The following is a 23,408-nucleotide window of genomic DNA, read 5'->3' as shown; positions in this document are numbered from 1 at the left end:
AAGCTTGGCTTCCTCCATCGCCGGGGGCAACCCTAGCCTCCTGCTCTTCTATGATTGGTAAGAAGCACTCTACCTCCAGGAAAAGTGAGGTCGAGTCAACCTTACAACCGTACATGCTGCACCCCAGTGCCCAGAGGTGAGGTCCATTGGCACCCATCCCACGAAACACCCCTAGTTCACCAGACACGCCGTCCAATTGCACAACCCTGTGCTCCCCCACCCCCACCCCGGCCCCCTCCTGGCTCCTAAAACACCCATCTTGGCAGTGGGGAAAGGGAGGGCGGAACTGAAATAGCTGACATGGAACTTCTAACAGCAGGCACTCAGCACTGAATGGCGGGGTTTCGGGTGCTTTATCATTATTTCTATTCTACAGTAGCTTCTAAACATTTTAGAGTAAATCCTGGCATCATAAAAGATGTTGTTAAATTAATATACAATATCGATGCAGCAAATTGTCATTCAAAATAGTTTAAAGCTGACGCCAGGGAGCCCCCAGGATGGTCCTCATGCCATTGCCATCACTGCAGTCATTCTCCCTCTGGGCTCACCCACCACTCTAGGGGCTGCTGGGGGCTCTGCCTTGCTGTCTGAACCCCGTGGTTGGCACATGACATCTTTACATCAGTCGTAAGCCGGAGCTCTCAGGCGGGAGGGGAGGGGGGAGGGAAGAATCACCCCAAACCCTTCCTGTGTGCGCGCGCGCAGAAAGCCCAAGTGTTGGCAAGGATGTGGAACCCCCCCGAGCATCTGTTCACATTTTCAAAAAAGTATAAAGGTAGCATCTCAGCGCAGAAGGAAACTTGGGACACTCAGAGAAAAAGTAAATCATTGGAGTCATCTGGAACGTTACTGCCCAGAAATGGCCACCCTTCCCGGCCAGTCTTTTCCTATCGGTCACGTCTGTGGTTTTTATCTCTCACCGTAAAGGACAAGCTCTGGAAGAGAAGGGGAGCTCTTTTTTTTTGTCTCTGGTGTTCTTGGGTCACAGGTAATCAAGAGCCTGAAGACTGATGGTCTAGAACAGTCTTTTCACGGGGTGGTCCATGGGCCAACAGCAGGGGCATCGCCCGGTCAGAATCTCTGGTCCAGGGTGGGGATGGGGGCAGAGTCTAGCTTCACAAGCCCCGAAGGAGGCTCTGACTCAGGCTACAATTTGAGGAGCAGGGCGCAGAGTGCCCGAATGCTGGTGGATTCCGATGGACAGACTGACAGTTCGAGTTGGCTTGGGAAATGGGCGGGAACCACTTTGTGGCATGGCACTCCTTCCTAACTCTACCGCCGCGTGACTAAGCTTCCCAAGGGAGAGACCACCTAGGCTGGCATCCCTAGGTTTGGCCTGTGGTGCTTAACAAAGACTTGGGGAATGAATGAACCGACGAAGGAATTGAGTGAATGAACCTATGAACTCTGGAGCTGTGGCCCATGTGTCCTTTTTTTTTAAATTATGTATTTTTCATTTTTAGGATCGGAGCATCAGCTAACATCAGCTAACGGCTGACCACTGCCAGCCCACCCCCGTGGACTGTACCTCTGGCTCCAGAGAGAGAGCAGGCCTTGGAGCTCACCATGATCTCTCCTTTCTTGGTGCTGGCCATTGGCACCTGCCTTACCACCTCCTTAGTGCCAGGTAGGATTGGGGGGCCCGGACGGAGGGCGGGAAGACCTGGTGCAGGTGGGGTAGGAGGAGGGCATTGCCTGTGTTCAGGGCCACAATATCACCCAAAGTATTTAAGAGCAGGAAACAAACGTTCAGAATGGGAAGTCCCAGCTCGGCTATCCCACATGCTCATGTTATCGGTCACGCTTTCCTGCTTTATATTTTCTTTTTTAAAAAAAATATATTTTTATTGATTTTTTACAGAGAGGAAGGGAGAGGGATAGAGAGTTAGAAACATCGATGAGAGAGAAACATCGATCAGCTGCCTCCTGCACACCCCCCACTGGGGATGTGCCTGCAACCAAGGTGCATGCCCTTGAGCGGAATCGAACCTGGGACCCCTCAGTCCGCAGGCGGACGCTCTATCCACTGAGCCAAACCGTTTGGGCCCTGCTTTATATTTTCTTGTTTTTAATTGAGGTTTCTCTTCTCTCATCTCTCTGTAACCTGAAATTGAAGTTATTCGATAAACTCTTCCCAGGCTTGGTATGCTCAGTCTCCTGTCGCTTTTGTCTGCTTAGCTCACGGAGCAGTGAGTGCATTTCCTTGTGGTTTGTAATTGTTGGTCTGCAGACTGAAGGGTTCCAGGTTCGATTCCGGTCAAGGGCGTGTACCTTGGTTGTGGGCACATCCCCGGTCGGGGGTGTGCAGGAGGCAGCTGATCGATATTTCTCACTCTCTATCCCTCTCCCTTCCTCTCTGTAAAAAAAAAAAAAAAAATCAATAAAATATATTAAAAAACAACAACAACAACATTTAAAAGAGCTTCAACCTAGACCTGCATCTTGTTTTATATCCCAGGGTCCTCAGCATCCACTCCTGTTTACTTCTCTGGTTTTAAATTTCTGGGTGTACCCCTTCCCTCTTTTCCTTCTTTTTAAAGCTATGGACTGTATTTACTTGTTTTGAGTTGGGTTTTGTTGTTGCTGCTGCTGTTGTTTTTAGCGTTTCCGTATCTGTGATTAGAGCGGGGAGCCTTCCTCGGCTCCATCCCCCATGTGGCTGGAAGCACACCCCCCACCGCCCTCACTGAGCCTTAATGTCTCCATCCGCTCAGTGGAGATAATTCCTCAAGGCTATAGTGGGAAGGACAGGGCACAGTCACAGTGTCTAGCAGGGAGGGGGGCTATTCGGGAGAAGATATTTCAACAGATCAGAAAACGGGGGTACAGAGGAGGACCGGCCTTCCCAGGTCACCAGCGAGTCAGTGCCGAGCTGGGGGAGACCCCGAGCTGCTGGGTTCCCAGGCTGTCGCTCCCTCTGCGACCCCATGATGCCTTTCACTGGGTACCTTTGGGGACCCGAGACCGAGTCCCTGCTTTCTCAGCGCCCAGCTGGTGAGAGGTGAACCGATGGATGAGAAGGAAAAAGGATGAAAAAGTGATGAAAGGAAAAACCTTTAAATATCCAGCAATTAAAAAAAAAAAATCAGCAATTCAGTTTTTTTGTGCGATCTGTTTCGTTTTAGCCACTCTGATGAGTGTGCAGGGTGGCACACTGAGTTTTCTTTCTTTTTAAAAAAACTTTGGTGTCACTTACACCAAGTTAGTCGTAGATACGGTTTTAGATCATATAAGCCCCGCCCAGACCGAGGAAGAACACTTCCAGGGACGGGACACCCAGGTCCCTGCCCTCCCAACCCCCCACGCCGAAGGAGGGGACTACCCGCAGGTACATTCCTGCCACCGCAAGGCAGGTGTGCCTTTTGAACGTCACATTTACCAAACCGCACAGTACGTGCTGTTAGACAAGCGTAGCGCCGCACGGTGATTAGAGCCGAGGAAGCAATGGGCTGTGAACACAATGGCCTCACTGGTTCTCTGCCAATGAGGTCCGTGGGCACCCACTGAACGGGACTGGGATGGCTCCGGTGAGAGCTGGGCAAACTGGCAGCAGAGCGTGTGTGGGGAAGGAGCAGCAGGCGCAGGGCGAGGGGGGCGGCAGGCGGCGGGCGGCCAGGAAGGGTAGCAGTGCATCCCCACCCGGGTGGCGCCCGGATGGCCAGAGAAGCTCCCGGACCAGCGCCGGGCACTGTGGTGGGGGCGGGGGGGTCTCCCGAGCCAGTGGGATCCCTGACTTCGCCTCACTCGGTCCCAGCTCTGCTGCAGGGAGCTGTGTCCCCCGCTTTGCCCGGGGTCTGAAGTCAGTGGGCTTACAGACACCTTCAGGAGAGAGGCTATGCCGGGGGCTGCCAGGGGAAGGTGGTGGGCTAAGGGGTTGGGGTGGGTGCCATAGGGGAGACCTCTTGGGGGAGGGAGTGAAGTGTGGTGGGCCCCAGGCTGGAGGCCAGGAGTGGCTTCCTTCTGCCCCCTCCCCCACCTGAGGCAGGGGCACAGCCTCGATGTGTGGGTTTCCTGTTTTTCTTTCTCAGCTCTAATCTCCATGCCCCCTGTGGCATTTATAACGTGGAGGAAACACAGTGGCTGCCCACCGGGCTGCTGTGTGCGAGGCTCCTGGCACTCGCCTGGCAGCTCTGCAGGCCTGAGCTGGGCCCAGGGGTGAGGCGCGAGTCCTCAGCCTTAGACAAGACTCCCCCACTCCTCCCGGCCTCAGCCTTCCCTTCTATGACCGGGAGGCCCTGGAAGACAGAGCCTATCTCGAGGCTTCTGTACCCCGATGCGCTGATTTAAGCGGCCCACGTACAGAGGGGAGCCCAGCAGGCACAGGGAGGCCCCGATGCCCAGGGGATAGGGAGCGGGGCCTCTGGAAAAACATGGGAGTCCAGGCCTGGGGGTAAGAAGGGGGGGGGGTTTCATTTTTCTCCTGGGGGCCCTCAGGTGTGTCCCTGCCTAATCCACTCCTCATAAGACCCTGAGAGGAAGGTACAGACCACGCATTTGAAGGGGGGGAAACTGAGGCTCGGGGAGGTGACCTGTCTACACAGCCGGGACTTGGCACAGCCGCGTGGGGAAGGAGGGCCATTGAGGTTCGTCAGACACCACAGCTGTGTCCTCTCCACCGGAGCAGGGGTCGGCAAGCTGCGGCTTTCGAGCCACATGCAGCTCTTTGGCCCCTGGAGTGTGGCTCTCCCACAAAACACCACGTGTTTTGACACTTCGTGGCCCATGCGCAGAAGTCGGTTTTCGGCTCTCAAAGGAAATTTCAATCGTCGTACTGTTGATAGTTGGCTCTGTGGACTAATGAGTTTGCCGACCACTGCCCTGGAGGATTGACTACTGGGCGAGGGAGAGAGAGGGGAGAGAAAAAGAGGAAGAAAAGAGAGCATTCCTGGCTCCGTTTTATCTGAAGACTGGGGATTCAGAACGTGCTAAGTTATCCTGACTGGAGTGAGGTGGTGCGTAGCTATTTCCATTTGGCTCCTTAAACAAAAGGCAGGTCTTTACACAAAAGACAAGTTTCACTTTCCAGCGCTAAGCCGGGTTCCTGCTGAGCCCGCTTTAATCAGTAAGCCACGCGGAGTTTATAATTGATGACTGAGACGCCTGGGGACGCCCCGGTTGTAAGTAGTTTGTTCTCTTGAACGGCTTAAACATTACCTTCCTAATCTCGCGCCAGCCCAATCCACTTGCTGCCTTGGCAGAAATGTCGCTCTGCTGGGCGGGAGGACAGAGCCTGGGCTTTGGCGTGGAACTCAGCTCTGCCAGTGCTGTGTGGCCTTGGGCTGGTCACTGGGTGTCTCTGAGCCTTTGTTTCTCCATTCTGAGATGTGGGGAGAAGACCCAGGGCCCATAGGCTTGTTTGGAGGATTAGACAGGAACAGGTTCACCAAGCACACCATGACTGTCCGATGGGCATCTACTGCTCCCGCCCCAATCCCGGCACCCTGCCCTTGGGGATGAGTAGCTAGGCCCGCCCCCTGCCAAATAACGCTGCTTTGCTGTCTGTACAGAGAAAGAGAAAGACCCCAAGTACTGGCGAGACCAAGCCCAGCAGACCCTGAAACATGCCCTGAGCCTTCAGAAGCTCAACACCAACGTGGCTAAGAACACCATCATGTTCCTGGGAGACGGTGAGGCCTGGGGCCGAGGGGGGGCTGGACAGGGCACCCGGGAGGGAGGCAGGGGGGGACAGGCTAGGCAGAGGTGGAGGGGTCTGTGCTGAAGAGGCTGGAGCCCTGGGAACATTTTAAGAGAGTGGGGCCAGGCTCTACCGGCGGTTCCCTGAGGGTCTGGGGAAGGGGTGCCCAGAGCCATTCTCCGGTGCCCAGTGCCCAGCCTGAGTTGGCACCAAACTAGAGAGCTGTGGGTGCCCGAGAAGACTGGCTGGCGAGGCTGAGGCCCTCTTTCCCCTCCGCAGGGATGGGCGTGTCCACGGTGACGGCCGCCCGCATCCTCAAGGGCCAGCTGCACCACAACACCGGGGAGGAGACCCGGCTGGAGATGGACAAGTTCCCGCACGTGGCCCTCTCCAAGGTGAGCCCGCCCCCCTCCGCCGGCAGCTCGCAGGAGACGGGGTGTGTGTGTGTGTGTGTGTGTGTGTGTGTGTAAAGTGCTCGCCCTCCTGGCGCCTCCGAGGCCCTTCTGTGAAATGGGAGCAGCAGCAGCTACTTCCCGAGACTTTATTTTGAGGGCTTAGCTCATTGATTCTTAAAAATCGATTGAAGAATAACATACAAGAGAAAAGTGCACACGCGCACAGCATGGGTTTTCACAAACTGCCCGTGTGGGTATAACAGCATCCAGGTGGATAAACGTGACAGCAGCCTGAGGCCCTTCCTCACTTCTCCCCCGCCCCCACCCCCCCCCCCAAGACTAGCTATCCCTGCGTCTGTACTTGATCTAAAGGGAATTGGCCATCTTTACTCATCCACGTGGTTCTGTTGCATCCATTCTCTCCCAAAGGTGGCTTGGGACATTAATTCGGTGGCTGCTGTAAAGTGGTAGCTGTCGTCACTGGTGTCGTCATCGCTGGCAGTGGTGCTCTGAGATAAAGATCCTCTAGACCAGTGGTCGGCAAACTCATTAGTCCACAGAGCCAAATATCAACAGGACAATGATTGAAATTTATTTTGAGAGCCACATTTTTTAAACTTGAACTTCTAACACCACTTCTTCAACGTAGACTTGCCCAGGCCGTGGTATTTTGTGGAAGAGCCACACTCAAGGGGCCAAAGAGCCGCATGTGGCTCATGAGCCGCAGTTAGCCGACCACAGATCTAGACCAAGCACGTCAAACTCGCAGCCGGCGGGCCGCATGCCTCGTGTAATAAATGAGTTTGACATGCTTGCGACACTCTGAAGCAGGGGAAGGCCCCGTGGCCATGTCTCCCATTCTAGATCCTGCCTCCCCCCACCCCCATTCAAGAACTGAGCCTCCCGCCTCCTCTTTCCCTTCCCAGAATCACCTGCCTTCCCCTCCCCCTTCTGGCTCCTGCAGTCCCAGGCTCAGAGGCCTAGCTGGCCCCGCCCCCCTCCTCTGCCAGTCGCTTCCACGTGTTGGAGAGTGGCCCTCCTGCTCCTTTTTGCCGCCCTGGCTGCCAGGACAGAGGGAGTGGGGGCAGGGAGCAGGCAGCATAGTGGTGCTGTGACTCTGGGGGGACCTCAGCGGGCAGCAGGGCTCGGCCAAGGCTGGGGGAGGCCTCTCTGTGAGGGAGACAGAGCCTATCTCCCGGCTTCTGGGGGGGGGGGGGGGGAGAGGAGGCCCGCAGGAGGGTGGGACTGAGGCCCCGTGGTGTGAGTAGGGGTGGGCGGGCAGCGGGGTGGGCCAGGGCCTGGCCACCTTCCAACCCTCCCTCCCCGCCCACAGACATACAACACCAACGCTCAGGTCCCCGACAGCGCGGGCACCGCCACCGCCTACCTGTGCGGGGTGAAGGCCAACGAGGGCACCGTGGGCGTGAGCGCCGCCACCCAGCGCTCCCACTGCAACACCACGCAGGGCAACGAGGTCACCTCCATCCTGCGCTGGGCCAAGGACGCCGGTGAGGGGGCGGGGGGGGGGTGGGCCCAGCGCTGGTACCTGCCGGGCCTCAGTCTCCCCAGTTGTACCATGGTGGGAGGGTAGGGAAAAGGTGCTCTGCAGGGCTCTTCCAGCTCCGATTCTGAGAGTCTGAACGATCCAGGGGATCCCGCCCGGGACAGGGAGGCTGGTGGGTTAGGAACGCACTCCGGTGTGGGTCCCGGTCCTGGAGCATCTCCCCGAGGCCATTCCTCCCACCGTGAAACAGGCACGAAAACATGGCCCCTCCGAGGCTCGGGGTGAGGAAGGCCAGGGCCCAGCCCAGTGCCAGCCTGTGGGGGGTCAGGAAACATCTCCTCCTCCTTCCTCCCGGAAGCGGGAGGCTCTGGCCCGTGTCCCCTGGAGCTTTAGGGTCCAGGGTCCGAGGCCAGCTGGCACAGGGGACGCCACCCCCTGAGAGCCCGCAGGGGCCCGCTGTGCTCCTGCAGGCTCCTCGGTGGAGGGAGGACTCCGCCCAGGTGCTCACAGCTCAGGTCCTCCAGGAGGCAGTGTCTGAGCTGCCAGTGTACATGGAAGTCCTCTCCCCTGCTCCCCCCCCCCCCCCCCCCCGTTAAGTACTGATGGGGAGGCTGAGGCCCAGGCAGTCATGGCAACTAACAGGAGGCCAGGCTTTCGCCAGGAGGAGGGAGAGGCAGCCTGGACACCACCGTCTCCAGGTGAAGCCAACCGCTCTTCCTCTCCCACCCCCCAGGGAAGTCCGTGGGCATCGTGACCACCACGCGAGTGAACCACGCCACCCCCAGCGCCTCCTACGCCCACTCCGCCGACCGGGACTGGTACTCGGACAACGAGATGCCCGCAGAGGCCCTGAGCCAGGGCTGCAAGGACATTGCCTACCAGCTCATGCACAACGTCAGGGACATCGAGGCGAGTTCTGGGGGTGCAGCCAGTGCAGGGGCCCCCCGGGCCGGAAGGCAGGATCTCAGATGGGGCGAGGGAGGCCGAGGCCTCAGGTACAGGCTGGCCCGGGAGAAGCAGCGTGGCCTGGCTCCCCAAACACCTGGGAGGGCTCCCGCCCATTAGAGGCTTTGTGGTCGGGGCAGGGAGGCTGGTAGGATCCCTCCCGGTGGGGCTGAGGGATAAACCCCGATGTGGCCGCCGCCACACTAAGAACCAGGCGCCCAGGGATTATCTCGTCAGTGGGAGCCTGGCACGGCACCCCCACAGCACCGGGAGGTGGGGTGGCCATCGGAGGAGGGTCTGCCCCGCACATGCCCACGTGCACCAACAGGCTTGTGCCCCACGGCTCCTCCAGCACGCCCAGGGGCAAGGGGGTGTGGACGGGGCAGCGCCAACTCTCACTGTTAAACTTCTTGGGTTCAAATCCTCGCCCTGTTTGCCGGCTGTGTGACCTTGGGTCAGTCACTTCACCTCTCGGAGCCTTCCCTTCCACACCCCCTTGGGGAAATGTACCAGTCGCTCAGTAAGCCCGTTGCAGGAGCCAAATGCAATGGTCCCTGAAGAGGCTGCAGGGCCTGACACCCAGTGACTGCTCGGAAAGCGGTGGCATTGATGATGAGTGAGCCACTTGTCCTTGCCCGAAACGCAAGCCTTAAAACCCCGAGCAGGTGCATGAACGCTTGCCACCCACACACGTCCGGAGGGGTCCCCATGGTCTCTCCCTAAATGAGAACCTCCAGCTTGTTCCTTTCTCAGTGGGGACCAGGTGGCCCCCCGAGCCTAGAAGGGGTTCGGGGAGGCTCAGAGGGAGCTCCAGGTCCTGCCTACCCCTTACCTGTTCCTAACCTTACCAGACAAATGCGCTGGCTCCCAGACCCTCCTTCTGGCCCCCAGAGAGTCCCCCCAATTTCAAAGTGCCCCCCGGCCTCTGTATCAGCCCAAGCCTCCCCTTCTCCTATTGGTGGCGTAACACCCTTTCAGGACACACTGTCCCGCTGGCCTGTGTAGTGATCCTATATCCGAGGCCCGGCCGCCATCCTGACCCGTTTCCTGGGACCAGTCACTGCTCCTCCCCGACTCAGTGTCCCCACCTGTACGGGAACGGAGAGCCTGCGTGCCCCCTCCTCGGGCCACCGGAGGCCGAGATGAGGTCATGATGTGAGAACATTTGTTGTACAAGCGCAGGGTATAATTATGGGGCTGCTCTTTAGAGAGATTTGGCAGGAGCCGCCTGAGAGGGGACAGGAGTTTCAGGGAAGGTTTCTCCCGTGGGGGTGCGGGGTGGGGTGAGGGGGGTATCCTCAGGAGCCACGGGGGATGAGCGTGGGCGAGCGGGAGGCAGGAGGGCCGGTGAGGACCGCCCCTCCTCCCGGGCCTCCTCTCTCCCCGTCCCTTTCTCCCCCATCGGCCCTGCGTCTCCGCCACCCAAAGCCCCCGGCCCTCAGGCCGCCCATGAAACAAAAATCCCGGTGTCCGCCCTGAAAATAAATATCTTTGGCTAAAAAAACAACAAGGAAAAGAAAGACGCAAACCCAAACCCCAAAGCCAAACAGCAAGTCTGTTATTTGGGATTTAATGAGCCCGTGTGAAGTCTCTGCCGGCTGGAACCGGGAGGCTCCGGCACGGAGATTGGGGGCTTCGCTGCCACGCCGGAGGCGCCAAGGGGTCAGGTTCTGTGGGAATGGGGGGGCGGGGAGCCCCCAGGGGTCAGTGACCCGGGCCCCTCCTCCCCCTCCTCCTCCTCCTCCTCCTCTTCCTCCTCCTCCTCCTCCTCCTCCTCCTCCTCCTCCTCCTCCTCGCACAGCCTGCTCACCCCAGAGAATGTGCCCCTATGGGAACCCCCCCTCCGTGGAGGCCCCCCTGGGTGCCTGCAGTGCTCCTGGCCAGTGGGGGGGGGGTGCTATTTCCATTTTATAGGTGAGGACACGGCGGCTCTGAGGGGAGAGGGACGGGCCCTTGGTCAGGAGGGACAGTCGGGATTCAGAGCCTGTCCCCACCAGTTCCCGTGATGCCGGCGGGTCCCGGGCGCCCTGCCCCTCCGGACCTCCCCGCTCCGCAGGCCCGGGAGGCCGGAGCGGAAGGTGGGGAAGGTGGGGGCCTGGAAACGCCGCCGGCACTGCGCCCCGAGGTGTCAGCCAGGGGCGGCGGCCTGGGCTGACGCCTGCGGTGCCGGGACACCGGTGCGGTGGTGGCTGTGGGCGGCAGCTGTTATGCTCTTGGCCCCGTTTTAAAAATAGCCAGGACTTCAAACATGGGCTCCCAAGGAAAACAAACAGCCCGCGCCCCCCGCCCGCGCGCGTAAAATTAGCCGGCGGTGGCTCCGCCGACGGCAGCCCTGGCCGCCTGCGCCGGGCTCCGCTGGGCTGCCCCGGACCTCCCGGCGAGGCCTCGGCCTGCGGGCACCTCGCCCCTGGCTGTGGGGAGAGGAAGCTCCCGGAGCCTCCACCGTGGGCTCTGCGGGCACAGTGGGGGGCCCTGGTGTCATGGTAGGAGGAGGCTTGGGTTCGAATCCTGGCTCTGCCCCTCCTGGCTGTGTGACCTTGGGGAAAAGAAAGCCAATTTCTGCAGCCACGTCCTCATGGGGAAAGTGGGTGCGGTACACGGCTCCTTGCAGCCTGGGGTGAAGTCGAGGGGGGTGTGTCTGGGGTGCTCTGGGGCACTGCTCTTACCCAAGGGGCATCTGTCAGGGTCTGGAGAGCAGGTGAGGGCGGGGACCCGCAGACTCTGTCCGCCCCCACCGGGATGGGGAGGCCCCGGGAGCAGCGCGGACTGACCCGGGACTCTCCAGGGGGAGAGACGCCCACGCCACGGGCCCCCGGGGCTGCCTGACAGCTGGGAACCCCAGGGTGCTGACGGCTCCTGCCCCCTCCAGGTGATCATGGGGGGCGGCCGGAAGTACATGTACCCCAAGAACAGAACTGACGTAGAGTACGAGCAGGACGAGAAGGCCAGGGGCACAAGGCTGGACGGCCTGAACCTCATCGACATCTGGAAGAGCTTCAAGCCCAGACACAAGGTAGCCAGCCGTTCGGGGGCCGATGCCGGGTTGCCTGCGGTGGGGCTGGGGCTGGGTGGTCATACTTCTTACCTCAGCGGGCTCACATGGCCTATCAGATGCAGGAATGGCGCGTAGTAGGCAATCAAACAATTCCTTCCTTCGGAGGAGGGCGATGGGAGAGCTAGGCCGCACGAAGGGGGGTGGGCCAGGGAATAGCCTGCACGGACATTCAGTCCCCTGAGCCCCTACTGTGTGCAAGGCCCCTACTGTGTGCAGGGCCCCTGACTGGCATGAGGTCCAGTGATGGATCGGATGGTCAAGGAAACGGGGAGCACCGTCTGCTCGCGTGGTGGATGCCCAGGACCTGCTGGAGCCCAGGGGGCACAGGCCCCGGGGAGGGGCCGAGGAAGCCTGGCCGCGGGGAGGCAGCTTCGGGAGGTCTCGCAGGCAGAGGCGGCAGGGCGGGAGGTAGCAGCCCGCCACAGGGAGCTGGCTCTGGCCAGGGCGAGGGCACGTGCTGGGGAAGGGAGGCAGGGACGTGGGAAGGGCCGGGGCTCTGGCTCCCGGGGCTGCCGGCCGCCGGGCCCGGGGCAGCTGGGGTCTGCATGACTGTGGTCAGCGCTGAAGACAGTGGGGAGCAGCCTGGCAGCCACTTTGATGTCACGCTGGGGTTGGGTTTCTGAGGGTTCCAGGACCGGCCCCAGGGGAGGCCCTGTGGGCTGGGGCCGGGCCAGGAGTGAGCTGGGGGCAAGGGCTGGGGAATGGCCCCCGCGGGGCTGGTGAGCTGCTTTGAACCTTTCCCATTCCTTCTGAGTCAGCTCGGGCCGGGCCAGAGCCGCTCCCGGCCCAGGCCCGCAAGACAGCCTCGATGTCTCTACCTGGGAAGCAGGAGCGGAGCTTAATTCTGCCTGGGCGGGGAGCTCCATGGAGCTCAGTCTAGGCCCCCAAGGGAAGGAGAGGGCCCCCAGCACTGGCCTGGGCAGGGATCACCGGGGCTCCCCGGAGGCCATACATGCATTGCGAACCGTGCCTCTTTACCACCTAATAGCTGTGACATCTGTGTGCCTCAATTTCCTCATCCGTAAAATGGACATAATCACCCCGACCTCATAGGGCCGATGTGGGGTTCAATGGGATAACATACCCCTGGGAAGCAGAGGACAGGATGGGAGCGGGGGAACAGAGCCCCATTGTCTTAGCCATAATAGCCTCCTTCCCACAATAACCCCTGAGGTTTGAAAACCACTGGTCCCAGTGTCACTGCCCAGAGAAAGGACACTCCCCAGGACTCAGAGCGGGTTTCTGGCAGTGCCAGGACCCCCAGTCTGGGCCCTGAAGGCTGCCACCTCCAGGCAAGACAGCCAGCCTCTCTCTGTGGCCTCTGTGCCCTGCACCCAGGACACAGGGGGTCCCTCGGGGAGAGCGAGGGCTTTGCTCCCTCTCCCCCCCCCCCCCCCCCCGCCCCAGCTCTTACATGGCTCAACGAACACAGCTCATGCCTCTCAGTGGGCACTCCTCCTCCGTGCCCCATGTCCCTCCATTTAGAACTCAACTCCCTGGCGCCAGGCTGAACAATTTCCACTTGTCCTCCAGGGCCTCATTAGGACATCGCCTCCACCAGGAAGCCCTCCCTGATCTCACCGTTGGGCTCAGCCTTCCCTGGTCTCTCAGGATCCTTCCCCTACATTAGACTTAGCTATTTATTTGTCATTTCTTGAGGGTGGGGATGGTCAGTCCTCAGGGAAGGATTGTGAAAGGATGGAAGGAAACACACACACACATCCCAGACTCAGGGACCAGCTGGGGTCACTCCCCCAGCCCCCACACGACTGACAGGCCCTTCCTCCTAGCACTCTCACTACGTCTGGAACCGCACTGAACTCCTGGCCCTCAACCCCAACACCGTGGACTACCTCTTAGGTAAGGGGGCGGGGGGGGGTGGAGTGGTGGGTGCCCTGGGGCCAGAGCTGTGTGACCCAGCCCCTGGGGGTGAGGTCTCAGCCTGCCAGCCCCCCCCCCCCCTTAGGGATCTTTGCCCTCAGGCTCCGGGGCCTGGGAGGGGTGAGGAAGGGGTTCTGGTTCATAGAATTTCGGCCCCAGATCTGCTGGCTGTGCAGGGAGACTAGTACATTGAGCACAGGGGACACTGAAGGTCAGAGACGGAAGCCACCTCTGCACGCCACCCACTGACTAGCGTGCGGCCAGGTAAGTCGGAGCCGAGGCAAACACGTCCCAGGCCAGCCCTGCTGTGTGGCCAGGGCGGGAGCCAGCCTGGCTGTCTCTGCTGGTCTTGACCGTGCGTGCGTGTGTGCGTGTGCGTGTGTGTGTGTGTGTGTGTGTGTGTGCGCCCTCCGCAGGGGGAAGGGAGCCAGGGTAGGGCCCTGGGTTAGGTGGCAGGGGACGTGAGCACCCCATGCAGACACCTGAGTCCTCTTTGTGTGTGTGTGTGTGTGTGTGTGTGTGTGTGCGTGCGCGCCCTCCGCAGGGGGAAGGGAGCCAGGGTAGGGCCCTGGGTTAGGTGGCAGGGGACGTGAGCACCCCATGCAGCCACACCTGAGTCCTCCTTCCCACCCGGCTAGCATGCCCAGCAAGTGGTGGCAAAGCCTCCTGCAAACCTTTCCCGAGGAGCTCAGCCCTCGGGTCCTGGGTGTGTCGTCGGTGATTATGGGCTCAGAGCTGGGCGCTTGGAGGATGCCCCAGACACATACAGCCCTCCGCTTGCCTGGGTCCCGTGGCACAGACTCTACCCCACACGGAGCAGGACAGTGCCACTCATGGCTCTTGGAGCCAGAGTGCCGGGTTCAAATCCAGCTCCCACCACATATGTATGAGCTGTGCAACCTCGAGCAGGTGATTTATCTTCTCTGTGCCTCAGTCTACTCTTTAAAAGGAGGAATGATTCTATAAAACGGGGATAATGATAGGGCCTGCCTCAGGGTTGTCATGAGGGTTAAATGAGCTAGTGTATTGTATAGGTTATAGGTTGCTGTGTGTTCAACTATCCCAAAACTTAAGTTTAAAATAAGAGTAGATTGTTGCTTGTGCTGTTTTGGGGTCAGGGATCAGGAGCAGCTTGGCTGGGTCTCTCAGGAGGTTGCCGTCATCTAGACTGGGTCTGGGCTTCCAAGATGGCTCACTCATGTGGCTCATGGGCTGGCAGGAGGCTTCCGTTCCTTGCCCCATGGACCTCTCCCTGGAGCTGCTTGAGGGTCCTCCCGACATGGCGGCCGGCTTCTCCCGGAAACCCAAGAGCATGCAGAGCAGAAGCCGCCGTGTCTTAGGCCCAGACCCGAGAGTCACACATCACCGTTCCTGCAGAATTCCATGGGCTGCCCGGCCAGCCCTAGTCACTGAGGCAGGGGGCCACCCGGGCTCACTGGGTGCCCTCTTGGGGGCTGGCGCCTCTCGGAGTGGCACGTGATACAGAGTGAGCATTCTGCGGACCGGAACTCTTGTCTGGCTGTGCACACACTCACGGGAGGAAGGGCGATTTTTCTGGAAAGAGGCCCAGAACCTAAAACGCCAGCCGGTGCACATGCCATCTCGTGACATGGACAAGAAATGGGTCATTCCTTGCTTCCAAGGCGGGACAAGTGAGCTCAGTGAGCAGAAGGGACAGTGACCCCAAACCTCCTGTTGTTTGCCTGCGCAGGGCACTGTGCACTTCAACCCTGGCCTGCGGCTGGCCTGTAAACACGCAGCCGCGCTGCCCGGTCCGGTCCAGGGCACAGTCCTGCCTGAGGGACACGGTGCTGCATCCGGGGCCCTTCAGGCTGGGAGGCGGGTGGAGGGACTTGACTCCCAGATCTCGACTCAGCAGCTGAAAACAGCCGTTACCGACCTGCTGAGCCTCAGTCTCCTCTTTAAACGGACACTGTGACCTCTCTCCGTGGTGCGCCCACACCACACTTGGGGTGCCGTGAGCCATCCAGATGAGCTGCCTTCCCTCCGCTTCGCCCCCACGTTGTGGGTGGGGAACCCGTGCTCCCGCAGACACCCCCGGGTCCTCAGGGGTCCTCCCGGCAGGCCGTGACGCCTTCCCGCCCCCCCCCCCCCGCCCCCTCCGCAGGCCTCTTCGAGCCGGGGGACATGCAGTACGAGCTGAACAGGAACAACGTGACGGACCCGTCCCTCTCCGAGATGGTGGAGGTCGCCATCAAGATCCTGAGCAAGAACCCCAGAGGCTTCTTCCTGCTGGTGGAAGGTAGAGCTTGTGGGTGCACAGCCCTGAGGCCAGGGCACAGGGAGGCCCGCTCTCCAGGGGACCTGTCCAGTGTGGGACGATGGGGGGAAGTCCTTTGGGGAGGATGGGGTGTGGGTTGGGGGAGAAAAGGGCAGTGCTCGTCACCCATACATGTGTGCGGGCTTCCTAGTCCAGGAAGGCTTCCTGGAAGAGGAGGCGGGTTCTTCCTTCTAGGAGGTCCTCCCGGACACCTGGCTCTGGAGAGGTGTGCAGCCCCCTAAGCTTCCAAAGGACAAACCCGCAGGCCCAGGAGACATCTGCATTCAGAGCAGCTGCCTGAGGGGGGGGCCCAAGGACACAGGCCAGGGGCCTCTTCTGCAGATGCCTGCTGGTCCACGGGAGCCTCACAGCTGGACTTCCGTTGTTTTTAGGCATGTGTGGGGCCAAGGTCAGGTTCCTGAGTCCGGTCCCTGAGAAGAAAAGGCCAGGGCAGGCCCTGTGATGACCCAGGTCCCCCAGATTGGGAGGACCAGACCCTTGGGAGTGAGCAGTGCGGCATTCACAGTTTCCCGGGCCATGGCGAGGCGCTGGGGTCAGGCTCGGGCTGGGGTCACACTGGCTGTGTGACCTCCACTGGCTGTGTGGCCTCCACCAGACGTTTCTCTTTAATGAGGTCCACACAGTCCCCTCTCACAGGAGGGTTATTAGCATCCATTATGCTCAGAGACATAAAGTCCTTGGAAGTTTGAGGACACGGTAAAGGTCCTGGAATCTCCCAAAGTCCTAACAGCCACTGTCTTCATGTACACACACACACAAACACACACATACACACACGCACACTCATTTCCACACATACAGACACACTCAGACCCCTCCGCCCTCCAGAGGCCAGTGGCCGCCAGCCCGGCTTGACCACTTTCTTGCCAAACCCCGGGGTTCCCATTCAAGCATGGCGGTCTCGGTCTCGGTCTCGGCCTGGCCCGGACCAGGCCTCTGACGCCGAGGAGCCAGCCAAGAGCCAGCGGGAGGCGGGGAGCTGGGGCTCCCCCGGGAGCAGAGGGCTTTGTGAGCGGGGCCAGCACGGGGCCCGCCAGGCCAGCTGCTCCGGAGCCACAACAAAGGAGAGGCCCGCCCTCCCAGCCTGCCAGGCCGAGCGGTGGGGCTCAGGCAGGGCGGGTGGCCAGGCCCCTGGGCCCAGGACCCTCCGCGCTGGGAGTGTCCACCCAGGCAGCCTCTCCTGGTGGGAGACAAGGAGGCGCTCCTGCAGGTCGCGCAGCCCGTGACTGTGGCCTTGAAGCCGGCCTCGTGCCAGGCCTCTTGTGCTCACTGCGGCGGCAGCGTGGGATGCATCAGGCTGGCTGAGCTTCTCGCTCAGCGGGTCTGTTCGAAGTGCAGGAGGAAAAGCAGGCGCTCTAGAGCACATGTGTCAAACACAAGGCCCGCGGGCCAAATCCAGCCCGCCAGGCCTTGCAATGTGGCCCGCACCGCACTGTCATCACTGCACTCCGCTGTCAGTTTATGACATTGTCAGTTTATGACTGTTCAGTAAACCATTCGGCCCGCGATTTAGGCTGGATTTTAGATTTTGGCCCCTTCTCTGATTGAGTTCGACACCCCTACTCTAGAGCGAGGCACACCTGCGTTCAGATCCCAGCAAACACGTGACTTCCCCACGCCAGGCCTCAGTGGCTCCGTCTGTAAATGGGGCCGATTGTGCTCACCTCTGCCCAGGATCGATGTGAGGGGGAAACAGGACACCGGCTTGTCAGGCCTGGCACCGAGGGGGCACTCGGGCACGTTGGTTCCCTCCCCGCCTCTCCGATGTCTCGGGGACTCCGAGCAGCTGAAGGAGGGGTGCTGGGAGCAGCGTGGGGTGGTGGGAGGAGCGCAGGCTTCCGGTCAGGCGGATCTGCTTTTCCTGGCTTTGCACTCTCCACGTGTAAGCCTTTGGCCCCGCCACGCACCCGGCTGAGCCGCTGGCCAGGCCGAATGGCCGCATGGAAGCCTCGTGTGCCCGGCACGTGGCAGCTCCCCACCGGAGGAAGATGGCCCCACGGTCGTGTTGTGGGGCTCGGGGCTGCCCACCGTCTCCCCCTCCTCCTCACCGAGGCCTCTGCCTTGCTGTCCGAAGGAGGCAGGATCGACCACGGGCACCACGAGGGCAAGGCCAAGCAGGCGCTGCATGAGGCGGTGGAGATGGACCAGGCGATCGGGCTGGCCGGCACCATGACCTCCCTGGAGGACACGCTGACGGTCGTCACCGCCGACCACTCCCACGTGTTCACCTTCGGCGGGTACACCCCCCGCGGCAACTCGATCTTCGGTAGGTAGGCCTCCTGCGGGTGGGCATCTGGGAGAGCCGGCAAGCTCAGTGCCTGGCACAGGTGGCACTCATGAGGACTGACTGGTGGTTGGGGGCGTGCAGAGTGGAAGGACTGAGCGAGGGGAATGCATGCGTGGGTGGCCAGCTGCCTAGCCCCGTGGTCGGCAAACTACGGCTCGCGAGCCACACGCAGCTCTTTGGCCCCTTGAGTGTGGCTCTTCCACAAAATGCCACGGCCTGGGCAAGTCTGTTTTGAAGAAGTGGCATTAGAAGAAGTTTAAGTTTTAAAAATGTGGCTCTCCAAAGAAATTTCAATCGTCGTCCTGTTGATATTTGGCTCTGCGGACTAAAGAGTTTGCCGACCACTGGGCGAGATGATGGACGGATGGGTAGAGTGAGAGAGAGAGGATGGATTGATGGATGGGAGGGATGTGGGCGCAGCGAAAACTGAAGGATGGTGGTGGGAAGTAAATCAGGTTTGGAAGGTGGCTTCAGGGAGGCGGGTCTGGCCCTTCGAAGGGACTGTACCCCCAGAGCTCCCACAGGACCCCTGGACCTCTGTCTTCCTGTGCAGGTCTGGCCCCCATGCTGAGCGACACTGACAAGAAGCCCTTTACCGCTATCCTGTACGGCAACGGGCCCGGCTACAAGGTGGTGGGCGGTGAGCGAGAGAACGTCTCCATGGTGGACTACGGTGAGATGCCACGACGCAGGGCTGGGAGGGGGCAGGACGCCCCTCGGAGATGGGCCTGGGAACAGAGTGTAGGCTTGTGGTCAAGGTCCGGGGTCTCAGAACAACCAGCGCTGAGTCAGAACGGTCTCGGTGTGAATTCCCTCAAACCATTCATGAGCTCTGGGACCTTGGGCCCAGAACCTCAGCTCTCAGCCTCAGTGTCCTCCCTAAACGGGTTCTACCTCCCACGGTCGCCTGGAAAACGAAAGGGGTCTGATGAGCTTAGCATGGCACCTGGCACACACAGGGCTTTGCTGCTCCGTGTCGTTTTTACTGACTGCGTAATATTCCAATGCATGAGCCATTCCAATTCCCTACTGTTGAAAGTGCATTTTAAAAAATAGTTTATTGATTTTTTTTACAGAAAGGGAGGGGGACAGAGAGTTAGAAACATCGATGAGAGAGAAACATCGATCAGCTGCCTCCTGCACACCCCCCACTGGGGACATGCCCGCAACCAAGGTACATGCCCCCGACCGGAACTAAACCCGGGACACTTCAGTCCGCAGGCCGTCGCTCTATCCACTGAGCCAGACTAGTCAGGGCGTAGAATGTACGTTTGTTTTGATGTCCCCAGAGACCCCTGGGGGGAGGGGAGGAGGGTCTAATGTACAGCCCATGGTAAGAGCCTCTCCCAGGTTGACTCTTTCCTTCTAATCCAAAGAGCTGATGTTCTCTTCTGAGGGTTGAGAACAGACTCCGGCCAGAATCCTGTGGCCTGTGTGGAACGCCTTCCACGCACGCACGCAGCCTCAGTTTTCCCTTCTGTAAAGTGGGTCACTCCGGCCAGCCCGGGAGGGGCAGGGGGAAGCAGCTGCATGGCGCCAGGCCCTCGGTGGGCTCTGCTAGTGTTTCCTCCGGCCCGCAGCTCACAACAACTACCAGGCGCAGTCGGCCGTGCCCCTGCGCCACGAGACCCACGGCGGAGAGGACGTGGCGGTGTTCGCCAAGGGCCCCATGGCGCACCTGCTGCACGGCGTCCACGAGCAGAACTACATCCCCCACGTGATGGCGTACGCGGCCTGCATCGGCGCCAACCGCGACCACTGTGCCTCGGCCAGCTCCTCCGGCAGCCCCGCCCCAGGCCCCCTGGTGCTCCTGCTGGCCCTGCTCCCCCTGGGCGTCCTGTTCTGAGGGCCCAGGCCCGGGGCACCCACCAGCCCGTGACAGACGGCCAGCCTCCCTCTCCCAGCGCGCACACCGCCTGCGGCCCGCACCTCAAGGGGCAGGGAGGTGGGGCACCCGCAGCCTCTGCAGCTGCAAGGAAGGGGACCCAGGAACCAAAGTCCGCTGCCATGCCCCGCTCCCTTCCGGTCCCTCACTGGGCCCAGCCCAGCGCCCAGCCCCTACCCCCACCCCCACCCCCACCCCCACCCCACCCCACCCGAGGCCCCTTTGGCCAACAGGGTAGGTTTCTCAAGGGCAGGCAGAGAACAGACTGCAGACATTCTCAAAGCGTCTTATTTTTCTAGCAAACATACTTCTCGCGATCCGGAGGCTCTGGAGCTTCCTTGGAACATTCCGGATCTGACCCTCCCACCCCTTCTCCTTCCGTCTGGAACCTACCAGGGCCCTCCATGCTCATGTCCCCGCCTGAAGGGGAGACCAATCCTCTTCAGGATGGGGCTTTGCTCACTCCCTCATCCCAGGCCTTCCCGGGCTCCAGGAAGCCAGCTCCTGGGCCTGGCTGTCCCGCCCCCGGTGGCCTGGGCTGGGAAGAGCAGGCTGCAAGGCAGACACTTCCCACTACACACACACACACACACACACACACACACACACGCCAGCTCCTCTCTGAAGTGACTCTCCTGTTTGGAACGGCAAGAAACTCTTTCTCTTTTTGGTGTTGGTTAAAAGGGAACACAAAACATTTAAATAAAAGTTTCCAAATATTTTTGAGGACAGAGCCAAGTCTTTGTGGTCAGGGAGGAACTTAGGACAGACGTGGAGGTGGGGGTGGAGGGAGGGGGAAGGGTTCTTTAACACCCATGGGTGACTTCGGACAAAGTGCTTGGTGTCTCTGCATCTCCATCTTCTCGCCTGAACAATGGGGGACAGCCCACACCTAGGTTGCCGTAAGGATTAAAGAAGAATGCGTGGCACCCACAAACAGCTCTGTGCCTTGGCCCATGGTAGCTGCCCATTCGTTCATTCATTCATTCACGAATGTTGAGTCTGTGCTAGACCCTGTACCAAATGGTGAACAGCACTGCCGTGCTACCTGCCCTCTCAGAGCTTCAGCCTGGCTTGGTGACTGTAGTCTCTCTGTTCCTGATTGTCAAGCCTGGGGACTGGGTGCAGGATGGCACCTGTCATTGGGGGTATACAGAGTCCCCTGAGTCTGTTCCTCTCGTCATTGGAACGAACATCCTTATAACAATAATAGCAATTAATGTTGATCATTTGCCGTCTGCCCAGCTCTGTGCTTGATGCTTTACAATCCTGTCTAGGAAGCAGGCCCCACCTTCTGCATTTGGTGATGAGGACACCAAGGTGCAGGAGGTGAGAGGATCACCCAAGATCCTCCAAGTTGTGGAGCTGGGATTTAAATTTGACTTTAAAGCTCCTACAATTAATGGCACCCTCTGTTTATCATGTGCCAACTTCCTACCAACCAGGTTCCGAGGTGGCCAGTATGAATGACTCATCACACATCCACTTACACATGAACTCAGAAAGCTGAGACGCCATATGCCAGGAGTGGGGGATCCTTCAGAAGTAAAAATGCAACTGAGCAAATTTCTCTCTGAGCTTCCTAGCAGACCTAGCAAAAAGAGAAATACAGCCACGCTGATGCTGAGATAAAAAAAATTAAACTTACATGCCCGGCCGGTGCGGCTCAGTGTTGACCCATGAACCAGGAGGTCATGGTTAGATTCCAGGTCAGGGCACATGCCTGTGTTGTGGGCTCGATCCCCAGGAGGGAGCGTGCAGGAGGCAGCCAATCAATGATTCCCTCTCATCATTGATGTTTCTCCCTCTCCCTCTTATTTCCTCTTTCTGAAGTCAATAAAAACATTTTTTTAAAAAATTAAACTACTTGTCTACCTTCTTGCCAGGACAAAGAGATAAGTCATCTTGAACTAACTGTACAGTGTGGTGTTTTAAGGTGTTATCTTCATAGTTGCCATTATGAGCAACCAGGAGTCAATCCACGTGGGCCTCCAGGAGCCTGGGTGGGAAATGCACTTCAGAGTATCCCACCCTGGGGGCGAGGGAACTGGGGTATTTATTCTCCAAGTACACCCCACATTGGCTAAAATCTGCTTCTGGAAAAATGACCACCCTGAGCCTGCCTACCTGCCCCTGGAATGGCTGAGAGGAAGCCCCCTAGACGTTTGCTGGAACTTCAAATACTTCAAGGAAAACGGGTACCCTGATGGGTTAAAAAGGCCATGATTCAGAGAGATGAGGCTTCAAGTGTCTGCTCCACCATTTTCTTGTTTCCATGAACTGGAGGCAAGCCTCTGGATGTTTCACTCTCACATTGATGTTTCTCTCTAGCTCCCTCTCCCTCCTCTCTCTGAAAATCAATTAAAAAAAAAAAAAAAGAGAGAATAAAGATGATCTGACAAATTATTTTCTATTCATCCGGATAACCCTGTCTTCTATTAAAGATAAATCCAGAACTTAATAAGAGTTCATTTCTGTTTTAAAACACCTGGTGGTGCCTTCGGTCAGGTGACTGGGACCCAGGCTCTTTCCACCTGTGGCTCTTCCCTCCTCTAAGTTCCAGATGTCCCATGAAACCAGAATGTCCATCCACTAAGTCCTATCTGGCCAACCCACTGGTGGAGGGCACGCAATGGAGGAGACGTCTTTTTCGCCTACTTCTTCCTGGAAGTGGCACACCTGGTCCGCTGGGGAGAACTGATCCTATGGCCCCACTGGGGTGCGATGGGGGCTGGTTGAGTTGTTGCCACCAGCAGCTCTATAGCAGGTTCTATGGAACCTGGGCTCCGCTGATACTTGGGGCGGAAACTTCTCTGGTGTGAGGACTGTTGTGAGGAGCAGAGGCCAGGATGTCTAGCAGCATCTACTCACTAGATTTCTTATCCTTCCTCCCCGTTTCCACCCCAGCCAGTTCAGAGCGTCTGCTCTATAGTAAGAAAGGAGCGTGGGGAGGGGGCGGCCAGCAGGCCGTCTGGTCTCAGCGTTGCTCACCTCCCCACTCACGCGCTCCCCAGACGGCACTGAGCATCCGCCCCGTATTTTAAAACACCGGGAACTTGCACATAGGACTGGATTTCGGGCTTCTTTGGAAAACGAAAGGTGTGGCTGCCACTGGCCCACGTTTCTGCGGGGCCGAGGCCAGCGGAGCTGACAGGTGGCTGCCATCAGGTCTGCCACATGGTAGGAGGACCCTGAGTGCCATTCCAAGAAGCTGGGAGTGGATCATGGAGACCCTGGGGAGCCATGGAAGGTTCTGGAACTGGGACATAAGTGTCCTTTTTTTTTTTTTTTTTTTTAATATATTTTATTGATTTTTTACAGAGAGGAAGAGAGAGGGATAGAGAGTTAGAAACATTGATGAGAGAGAACATCGATCAGCTGCCTCTTGCACACCCCTCACCAGGAATGTGCCCGCAACCAAGGTACATGCCCTTGACCGGAATCGAACCCGGGACCCTTCAGTCTGTAGACCGACGCTCTACCACTGAGCCAAACCGGTTTGGGCGAGTGTCCTTC

The 23,408-nt window shown here is 59.2% G+C and overlaps 1 protein-coding gene across 2 annotated transcripts in view; it reads left to right on the top strand.

Annotated features, from left to right (window-relative positions):
- ALPL (alkaline phosphatase, biomineralization associated) overlaps nucleotides 1-20,613 on the top strand; it is a 55,589-nt gene extending 34,976 nt beyond the window's left edge. For both annotated transcript variants that reach the window (XM_084874987.1, XM_084874988.1), the window contains exons 2-12: nucleotides 1,467-1,630; nucleotides 5,511-5,630; nucleotides 5,918-6,033; nucleotides 7,367-7,541; nucleotides 8,271-8,446; nucleotides 11,352-11,495; nucleotides 13,328-13,397; nucleotides 15,547-15,681; nucleotides 17,795-17,986; nucleotides 18,561-18,680; nucleotides 19,588-20,613. In XM_084874987.1, coding sequence (XP_084731113.1) covers nucleotides 1,570-1,630; nucleotides 5,511-5,630; nucleotides 5,918-6,033; nucleotides 7,367-7,541; nucleotides 8,271-8,446; nucleotides 11,352-11,495; nucleotides 13,328-13,397; nucleotides 15,547-15,681; nucleotides 17,795-17,986; nucleotides 18,561-18,680; nucleotides 19,588-19,853 — 1,575 coding nt within the window. In that variant the 5' untranslated portion in view covers nucleotides 1,467-1,569 and the 3' untranslated portion in view covers nucleotides 19,854-20,613. The remainder of the gene's footprint in view (nucleotides 1-1,466; nucleotides 1,631-5,510; nucleotides 5,631-5,917; nucleotides 6,034-7,366; nucleotides 7,542-8,270; nucleotides 8,447-11,351; nucleotides 11,496-13,327; nucleotides 13,398-15,546; nucleotides 15,682-17,794; nucleotides 17,987-18,560; nucleotides 18,681-19,587) is intronic.
- The last annotated feature ends 2,795 nt before the right edge of the window (nucleotides 20,614-23,408 follow it).

Source organism: Pipistrellus hanaki, assembly GCF_964339955.1.
Source record: "Pipistrellus hanaki genome assembly, chromosome: 2".
NCBI lineage: Eukaryota > Metazoa > Chordata > Mammalia > Chiroptera > Vespertilionidae > Pipistrellus > Pipistrellus hanaki.
Note: the sequence above shows the minus strand (reverse complement) of the source record. Positions and strands in the feature narration are given on the sequence as shown.